The 9,468-nt window shown below is 51.4% G+C and overlaps 1 protein-coding gene across 3 annotated transcripts; it reads left to right on the forward strand.

Annotated features, from left to right (window-relative positions):
- The first annotated feature begins 1,840 nt into the window (after positions 1-1,840).
- On the forward strand, positions 1,841-9,468 carry TBL2 (transducin beta like 2). 3 transcript variants are annotated; one of them, XR_003523123.2, is made up of 8 exons: positions 1,842-2,049; positions 3,482-3,612; positions 3,853-4,037; positions 4,510-4,661; positions 5,002-5,128; positions 5,480-5,632; positions 5,859-6,389; positions 7,716-9,468. XR_003523123.2 is itself a non-coding variant. In XM_027612124.2 (7 exons), the coding sequence occupies exons 1-7, from the start codon at positions 1,920-1,922 to the stop codon at positions 6,319-6,321; spliced, it is 1,341 nt and encodes a 446-aa protein (XP_027467925.2). In that variant the 5' UTR covers positions 1,842-1,919; the 3' UTR covers positions 6,322-9,468. The 3 variants fall into 3 exon arrangements, 2 of the variants coding, with proteins under 2 accessions (XP_027467926.2, XP_027467925.2); XM_027612124.2 differs by having other exon boundaries at positions 5,859-9,468; XM_027612125.2 differs by lacking the exon at positions 5,480-5,632 and having other exon boundaries at positions 1,841-2,049; positions 5,859-9,468.

Consider the following 9,468-nt stretch of genomic DNA (forward strand, 5'->3'; position numbering starts at 1 on the left):
AAACCCATCAGTAGAGCTCCTTCCCTGGTCTGCCCAGCTTTCCCAAATCCTGCTTTGTGTCATTGGTTGTCCTTCCACAAGCTAACCTTGGCTTCTAACTGTGACACTTGAGGGTAAGAGCCAGGCCTTATCACCACCGAGTGAGGAGGTGGGAGGAGCATGGGTCCTGGAGTGTAGTGGACCCCAGTTTACCACCCACCCCAACGAGTTGTATCTCTTGCTTCCTTGTTGACCTTGGGTGAGTCACTTGACCTGAGCCTAATTTTTTTTTCATTTGTTTAATTTCATAGCATCACTGGCCTTAGAGGCCGGTAGAAAAATCAACTAAACTCCTGATGTGGAAGAATTCTGTAGCCTTGACTGAGCTGTCCACAGAGCCCTACTCTTTCTTCTCCTTGTCACCCACATCAAAAGATTGGAGTCGCAGACAGACCTGCATGTGTTGCCACGTTCACTCTTCTCCTGTGTGATCTGGAAAGTCAATTAATGAGCACCTCCTAGAGCATCAGTTTCCTAATCTGTGGGATGGGAATGGGAGATTAAATTAAATACAAAGCTCCCGGATCAATAAATGTCACATGCAAAATGCTCAGTGAATGAAGTTCTTAAAAGTACAGCTTTGTCGGGACACCTGGCTGGCTCAGTCAGAGGAGCATTTGACTCTTGATCTTAGGGTCGTGAGTTTGAGCCCCACGTTGGGTGTAGAGATTGCTTAAATAAACTAAAAAAAAAAAAAAAAGTATAGCTTTGTCTCTAGGTGATATAGTGGTTCATGGCTGGTCCTACAGTTCTAAATAGCAAATTAAGGAGGAAAAGACCCAGGATGTTCTGGACACCCCCTCCCAGCCGTCCCTACCCCACTGCCCACAGCTGAGTCAATGCCAACCCCCCTCCCCCCAAGAACAAAAGGGAAGGAAATGAGGCCACACTCTATCTGCTCCCTGACTGGATCTATGTCCTCAACCGAGCTTATGGGTGATCTGTCTCACCTGGTCTCTGCAGCGGCCCTTCTCTTTAGAGGGTCATTCTAAAGGCCCGAGGGCCTGCACTCTCAGGAGAGGTTTCCTGGTGAGCATGGAAACCTTTGAATCTGGAATCCCTTGACCCTGGTATTTCAATTCACTCTGCTTTGCAGGGCTGGGAGGCCCACGGGGCACTGCTCCCTCTTCCGAGCACATTCCCTTTCCAGCCAAGCAGGTCTATTTCAAACCCTATCAATTATCTCCATAGACCGTATCAATGCCAATTTCCCGGTTTTGATATCGCACTATTGCTACGTGAGATGTTACCACTGGAGGAAACCGGGTGAAGGTACGGGGAACCTTCCTGTTGGTTTTCCCAAACCCCTTGTGAATCTATAATTTCAAAATAAAAATATCTCGTTAAAAATCTTTTCAAGTTCCTCTCCACTCTCCAGGCCACCCCTAAGTCTAAGCCCTTATCACCTCCCTCTTGGATCCTAGCAACCGCCTCCTGATTTTCCTTCTGTCTTTGATCTTGGCACACACTGGTCCATCCAGACGGTCTCATCCCCGCCTTGCCTCCTCGAAAGGATCCACTGTGGAGTTGGCTGGAACAGCGCCTTTAATAAACGATCATCAGTAAATTACTCAAGAGGAGAACTCGGCAGAGGCTGCAGACCTTGTCCTCGAGCTTCGCAGCCAAACACAGGAAGAGCCGAGCTCCGCCCCTCGGAACGCTCCAACGATCAGGCCCCGCCCCGCGAGACGCGCCAACGGCCAAGCCCCGCCCCCCAGGACGCCCCAACGGTCAGGCCCCGCCCCCAGGGTGCCCAACGGCCAGATCCCGCCCCTTGGGGCGCGCCAACGGCCAGACCCCGCCCCGCGTGCGTGCGCGGCCCCGCGGAGGCGTGCCGGCGCCCGCGTAGTCGGAGGCTGAGGTGGCAGCGCCCTGCCGATATGGAGCTGCCGCAGATGCCGGAGCTGATGGGCCTGTCGCTGTTGCTCGGGCTGCTGGCCCTGATGGCGACGGCGGCGGTAGCGCGGGGGTGGCTGCGCGCGGAGGAGGAGACGTGCAGCCGGTCCGCCGGTTAGTGGAGCGGGCACGGGGAGGGTAGGGACGACCCGCGGAGACCTCGCTCCCGGCCTCCCCGTGGTCCGACGTGCGGTTTGGGCCGGCAGGGGTGCCGCGGACCCCGGGGCCTCAGTTTCTCCTTCTGTGAAATGAACTTCGCTTCCGGAGACGAGGTTCCGGCTCGCCGTGCTGGTCGCGCCCGTAGTTACAAGCTGGGTCCCGCGCTGCCGCTTTCTCGGTGGCCGAGGCCAAGGAGCTGTCCCGCTCAGCCTCCGCGTCTCCCTGGGGTTGCTGCGAGAGCGCTTGCAAACTCTCGAGCGCGCTACTTGCTCGTTATTTTAGGAAAGCGGGGAGGGGTGAGGGGAGACGGACACGCATTTGTAAGCACTCCCCCTGGTTCTCAATAGGTGGGGGGTGGGGTGGATTTTTCCTTTAGGGAGCACGCTGTCGCGTAAGGGAGAAGAACATCCGAAAATGTAAGTGAAAAATAGAGTGTAATGGGTTTCAGGGAGGAGGCCGGTACTAGCAACCGGAAACCCAAGGCCGGGAGTGGTCAGCCCTGCTTTATTTTGGGGGGGGTGGTCAAGGAAATCTTCACTGAGCAGGAAACACGTGGCGTGGGGTCTTGAAGGATGGATGTGTCAGTTTGGCCAAGGAGGGAGGAAGAAGCTCCGCTGGCAAAGGCAACGTGCATGAAAGCAGGCAGTTCTCAAAGGGCATTTGATGGGACTCTGATGTGAGGGGTTGGAGAGCGCTGTCGGGACAAGGTTGGAGAGGGCAGATTGTGGTGGTCTCTGTACATGGGCCTCAGGAGTTTATTTCCTGTAGGAATTGAGGGGCATCTGCAGTAATCTAACACATGCCAGCTTTGCACCTGGCCTGATTCTCAATGAAAACAGCTATTTTATGCAAAAGTGACTGGCACCATTCCCGGCACAGGGTTGGTGCTCAACAGGTGTTGACTACATACCTCTCATCCCTGAGTTCTCTCTGGGAGTCTTCTGAGCCTTTAATGCTTGTGTTGGGTAATCATAGCTTCTCTTTAAGGAAACCAAGGCCCAGAGCAATGAAGTAACTTGCCCAAGGCCAGGGCCACCAGAATTGGTTGTGTACGTTCTTCCCTACCTAGGGATGTCTGGCCAACACCCTGCACTTGGCTGGCTGTGCTGTGTACCCACTGAGCTGCGCCGACGCCTTTTCTAGTTTGCATTGAGGTGCTGTATGGACTAACAGCAAGCAGTCTCCTCAAGATCACTCAGTGGTAGAGAGACACAATCCAAACCCAGTCTGATTCCAAAGCCCCTGTTTTTGCCCACATCACTGTCTCTTCTCGAGCTTGGGACCCTATCTGGTCCTCTCTTGCTGCTCTGCTCAATGCCTGGCCAATCATAGATGGTCAGAAATGCTTAGTGAGTGAATGGGTAGATGACACGGCCCCTCCTCATAGGCCAAAAAGCAAATGGATTGCCACTTGACAAGTCCTTGAGATCCAAGAAGCAGAAACAGCATCAACGAAATCGCAAGGAGAAGCCTCAACAGCACAACTTCACTCACCGCCTCCTGGCTGGGGCACTGAAGGTACATGGGTACCCATACTCAGCACACATATACAGAGACTCACCCCCCAGCCCCCCGCAGACTTTCCTTTTTAGTATTCTGTGCACATGACAGACTCTTCTGCCTCTGACCAGAATCAGTGGGGATGCCTCTTCCTAACCCTCCTCATCACACCCCATCAGCAGCTTGCCGTTAATCCAGGCAACAGACCCCATCTGCCCAAGGGGTCCCTGTTCACACTTCCTGCAACCCTTCCCTTAGAGCCACAGTGGGAACATATCTTGCATGGACTTTAGCAGCAATGGCAAGTACCTGGCCACCTGTGCAGATGATCGCACCGTCCGCATCTGGAGTACCAAGGACTTCCTGCAGCGGGAACATCGCAGCATGAGAGCCAATGTGGAGCTGGACCATGCCACCCTGGTGCGCTTCAGCCCTGACTGCAGGTGGGACTCAGCTTTGCCTGCAGAAGCCCAACCCCAGGCTTATGTCCTTCCCATACCTGACTTGGAATAGCGAGGGGGGGGTCCCTGGATCTCCGTGGGGGTGGCAGAAAGACTATCTGGACAGCTTGAGCACTGCCTGGGGGCTCCCTGGAGGTCTCTGCATTTTGCACAGCAGGGAAGCAGAGAGGGGAAGATGTGTTCCTACTTGGGAAGTACCAAACAAAGTCTGGCTCCAGATTCATCTTGGAAGCTATTATAATGGTTTTCTAAACTCTATAGAGACAGAGGAGGAGCCAAAGCTATGAGAGTCATATCTTCTGAAGTGTATTAAGAGGTTTTGAACCAAGGGGTTAAGTTGCAGGGCTGGACTGGGGCATGAAGGAAGACCATGATTTTCCTCAGAGCCTAGCATAGGAACTGGCACGCATAGGCTTTCAAACGAACGAGTACCTTGTCTGCTACCTGTCTCTAGAGCCTTCATCGTCTGGCTGGCCAATGGAGACACCCTTCGTGTCTTCAAGATGACCAAGCGAGAGGATGGGGGCTATACCTTCACAGCCAACCCAGAGGACTTTCCTAAAAAGCATAAGGCACCCATCATCAACATTGGCATTGCGGACACAGGTAAGAGGCATTCAGAGGGTGGAGCTTACCCTAAGACTAGAAGAAGTAGCACCAGTTATTTGCTGAATGAGTTAATGCTGCCTGAGAGTTATGCTAGCCCTAGTGTGACAAAGGGGCTCTGGCTCTGGGCTCCCCTGGAGTCCCAGAGCCACAGCAGGTCCCCAAGGGAGGCAGGTAAGAGCCGCAGTCTTGAGCAAAATCCTTATCTGTGGGGACCCTCGGCTTAGGAGGGGAGCATGGATATTTGAGGCAGCAGAGGCCATTGTAAGTGTCTCCTTAGAGAATGACACTTGGTCAGATTATTGACCTCAGTTCATGTCACCCTCCCCTCCCCTCTCAGGGAAGTTCATCATGACTGCTTCCAGTGACACGACTATCCTCATCTGGAATCTGAAAGGTCGTGTGCTGTCTACCATCAACACCAACCAGATGAACAATACCCATGCTGCTATCTCCCCCTGTAGCAGGTGAGGAAGGAGGGGCTTGGCATCTGGGATGGGCAGAAGTTGTGACCAGGGACAGAGCAGAGAGCCAGCTTCAAATAGTGGAAAGAGCATACAATGTGGAATCAGGACGCCTAGATCCAAGTCCTTAGTCTCTCTTCATCTATAGTTTTTAAACGGCTGGGGTGGGCGTATTATGTATCTCATAGTATTGTCATGAGGATGAACTGAGGTCCTCTGTATAAGAGTGGTTTTAAAAGGCACAGCGTTATTTACACGTACGATTATTAACTTTCTCAGGAATGAGGTTTAGTGGGTTGGCGGAAATGAGATGCCCTTAAAATTAAGTTGAAAAGGAACCTGGTTGTGTGGCAGGTTTGTGGCCTCGTGTGGCTTCACCCCAGATGTAAAAGTTTGGGAAGTCTGCTTTGGGAAAAAAAGCGACTTCCAGGAGGTTGTGCGAGCCTTCGAACTGAAGGGGCACTCTGCAGCCGTCCACTTCTTCGCTTTCTCCAATGACTCCCGCAGGTGAGTGCATCCTCTGATGGCTTATGGTGGCTCTCAGCCCCTCTTGGCAACCAAGGCCCTTTTGCCTATCTCTGTAGCAGCTCTGAAGTGGGTAGAGTGCCTGGCCTTCGGCAGGAAGTAGGCCCGGCAGTGCAGTTGGCTTCCTAGCTGGAGCCCCTCACGCCGTCCCAGTGCCCTCCCCGCCCAGGGTGTGTTGAGGCTAGAGCCGTGATTTTCCATGCTGCAGGATGGCCTCGGTCTCCAAGGATGGTACGTGGAAACTGTGGGACACAGATGTGGAATACAAGAAGCAGCAGGATCCCTACGTGCTGAGGACAGGCTGCTTTGAAGAGGCGAGCACCATGCCGTGCCGCCTGGCGCTCTCCCCTGACGCCCAGGCCTTGGCCTTGGCCAGTGGCAGCAGTATTCATCTCTACAACACCCGGCGGGGTGAGAAGGAAGAGTGCTTTGAGCAGGTCCATGGGGAGTGTATCGCTGACTTGTCCTTTGACATCACCGGTCGGCTTCTGGCCTCCTGTGGGGACCGGGCAGTGCGGCTTTTCCACAACACCCCTGGCCACCGGGCAGTGGTGGAGGAAATGCAGGGCCTCCTGAAGCGGGCCTCCAACGAGAGCACCCGGCAGAGGCTGCAGCAGCAGCTGACCCAGGCCCAGGAGGCGCTGAGAAGCCTGGGTGCCTTGAAGAAATGACTCTGGGAGGGTCTGGCAGGAAGGGTCTGGCATGCTGCTGCCACCACGGCTGCCACTTTTCTTCCCAGGTACTCCCCAGCTGGAATCCTTTTGAAAGGAGTATTCTGATTTTCTCAGTGGTGGCTCCTCTTTCCCTTTTCCCCATTGAAACTGTTCTTGCCTACTTTGATCTCTCTCTCTCTCTTCTTGCCGGTTGTGACTCCTGGCCTTACTTGACCTCCCAGTCTAATAACCAAGGTGCTTCTCTTTCTCCTGGGCCCAAGGGATGGAATCTGTCTTCACCAGGCACGGAGGGAAAGAGTAAATTGAAGAGAGAGAGGACATGGCCTTGACCTTGTGGCAACACACCCTGTACCCAACGGAGTTTGTAATTGTGGAGGCAAAACCTAGGGGACACCTGAGTACTAACCAGCAGTCTTGGCAGGGTTGGGAGCCTGGGATACCATCCGGTGACAGAACTGTGGTGGGGTGTCAGGGAAGGGCTAGTCTTAATCCAGGTGAAGCTCCTAACTCCATCGAAAAGGAATTAAGGGATTCCATTCTGTGCCTCAGTTTTTTTATTTGTAAAATGGAGAATGATTTTCTCTTGATCTATTTATTACAAAGGTATTGTGAAGGTATGCACGTATAAAGTCCCTAGATTTGGAAGAAAAGTGGAAAAGAGTAGTAATATATGTTGTCTGTCAGCCAATCTCACTTATTAACTAACTACCGGGTAAAAGTGGGACTCAGTGTAGTTTGAAACTAAATGAAAAGGAAAGAAACACGTCCCTTGGGAAGGCGAAGTTTCTGGAACTTGATCATACATGTTGTATCTGGCTCTGCTTTCAGTTGGGTAGAGGAGTCATAGCATTCCAAGATTGGACTCCTGTCCTCAAGGTTATATCCTCTTTGAGGCGATCTCTTTTCGGTTGGTCAGATATTTCAGTGCCTGCTCTGTGCCCAGCGCAGCACTAGGCACTGGAGATAAATATGAACAAGACATGATCGCTGCCAATCAAAGATGGGTAGTGGGCGAGAGGGACATGTGGCTGTTAAGTGCTTTTTGCTAGGTAATTCATAGCCATAGACGGCTGCTGTAAAAGTCAAGGCAAGAGAGAGGATTGAATCAGGACGTGGGCAATGGATATGAAGTTGAAGGGGTGGAGTTGGTAAGAGATGGCATTTCGAAGTTCAAATGTTTTGGATTTGAGACTGCTTTGATGTGGGAGAAGGGAAGTGAGGATCCAGGGAGACTTGAATCTTGGCAAAATGTATTCCTCTGAAATCACATTCTTGCTGTCTCTCTCCCTAAAATCGGGGCCTCCCCTAAACATCCCCAACTCCTAAGTGTTTGAACAAGGCACAACCTTGAAGTTACCCCTAATGATTCCCTTTTTCATTAATCCCTCCAGCCTGCTCCTACTCCTGCCATCCACTCCATCAGAAAATTCATTTGGTTAGACTCCAGATTATATCCTGAATCTGCTTCTCTCCATCTTTTCTGTTACCATCCTGGTCCGAGCCACTGTCACCTACTGGACTGTGATAAGGTAGCTTCCTCGCTGATCCCCCTGCTTCCTCTCTCGCCTCGTTAAGTCGCTCTCCACATAGCAGAGGGATTTTTGAAAATGTAAACCAGATCACATTGTTCCCAAGCAAAAACCTTCCAGAGGCTTCCCATCGCACTTGGAATAAAATCCAAAATTCTCATCATGGCCCACAAGGTCCTGTGTAATCTGGCTTCTTCCTTCCTCTGTGATCTCGTTACCACTCTCCCAACCACCCCAGCCTTGCTGTTACAGATTTGACCAAGCCAAGTTCTGTCCCGCCTCAGGCAGAAGCTGTGCTGTGCCTTTCCCTCTGCTTGGAAGCCGTTTTCTTTTCTGTTGGCCGACTTGTGCTTGTCGTTTATTCAGGTCTCCCTTTCAATTACACTTCAAAGAGACCCTCCCTGACCACCCAGTCTGAAGTAGCCCTTTCCACCAATCATACCACACTTGTCACATTAGCTTACTTTATTTATTTTGTAGTTACCTAATGCTATCTGAAATCATCTTGTTTGGATACATGTTTGCTCCAGGGGTTTCGGCTGAAACGCTTATGGATGTCAAGGGGAAAATGCAAATGCGTGCATGGGGCCACAGTGGCCTGGGTGTAAGACGGTGGAAAATGGGAAACTGAAGTGATCTCTAGAGGGCAGGTGTCCGGGGTGAGGGGTAGGGGTGGCTGCTACTTGTTATTCAGGAATCCAGCAGAAGTTGCTTGTTTGAGAGAAGCTAGAAGTTGGTGATTTATTATAAAAACAGAAATTAAACACTGGGTGGACCAAACAGAACACTAACGTGGGCCAGATGCCGCTCACCAATCTCTCATTGGCAGCTTCTGGATTGTTCATTAAGCTACAGAAATGTGAGTTCCACAAGGGCAGAATCTTTGTCTTATTTGCTCTGTATTCCCAAGCACAATACCAGGGACAGAGTAAGCACTCAATAAATACTGAAGTCAAATCGGGGGGGCAGTTAGCAGACATTTTGGTACCCTCTGTGTGCATCGTCCCACTCAATTTCCATTGTGGTTTTATGCTCTTGATAACAGACTTCTGGTTAATAACGCTATGCACGTGGGTCCCGGTGAACAGTTGCTTTCAGGTTGTCAGAAGAATGAGGCTAAAACACTTCTTTGCATATCTGTTTGGCTCTGGCTTTCCTCTCACTGTGTATCCGGGAGGCAAGTGACCGTAGTATGTTGAGTTACTGAAGTCAGAAGTCTTTGGCTTCAGGTTTGGCTGGGTCACTTAACTGACTTGAGACCTTGAGCAGATAGATCACTGGGCGTCTGAGTTTGTTTCCTCCTCTGTAAAATGGGAATAAATCCTGTTCTGGGGGCCTTATAGGGCCGTGAGTGTCTAATGAGACGAGTGAAGCCCTACAAAAAAGTCGTCACAGACTTCCTGAGGACACCGCTCGCTCCTCTCACTGATGTCGAGGCTGCTTCACTTGTCAGCATGGAGAAGGTATCTGGATATTAACCTAGCGCAGAGGCCGCCGCGTGTTTTTGATTAAAACTCTGTGGGTTGTGAAGGCAGCATTAACATTTTAGTATTGCTATCTCAACTTCTGTGAGTTTGCAGTTTTCCAAAATAAAAAGCCGGGAATATATTTTCAA

This window comes from Zalophus californianus, chromosome 10 (genome assembly GCF_009762305.2).
Source record: "Zalophus californianus isolate mZalCal1 chromosome 10, mZalCal1.pri.v2, whole genome shotgun sequence".
NCBI classification, from domain to species: Eukaryota; Metazoa; Chordata; class Mammalia; order Carnivora; family Otariidae; genus Zalophus; species Zalophus californianus.

Bases quoted from the DNA above. Each gene is read 5' to 3' on its own strand.
- TBL2 (XM_027612124.2), top strand. From the start codon at position 1,920: ATGGAGCTGCCGCAGATGCCGGAGCTGATGGGCCTGTCGCTGTTGCTC. The intron at 4,038-4,509 runs GTGGGACTCAGC...ACCTGTCTCTAG, and splicing joins CGCTTCAGCCCTGACTGCAG to AGCCTTCATCGTCTGGCTGG. The intron at 4,662-5,001 runs GTAAGAGGCATT...CTCCCCTCTCAG, and splicing joins CATTGGCATTGCGGACACAG to GGAAGTTCATCATGACTGCT.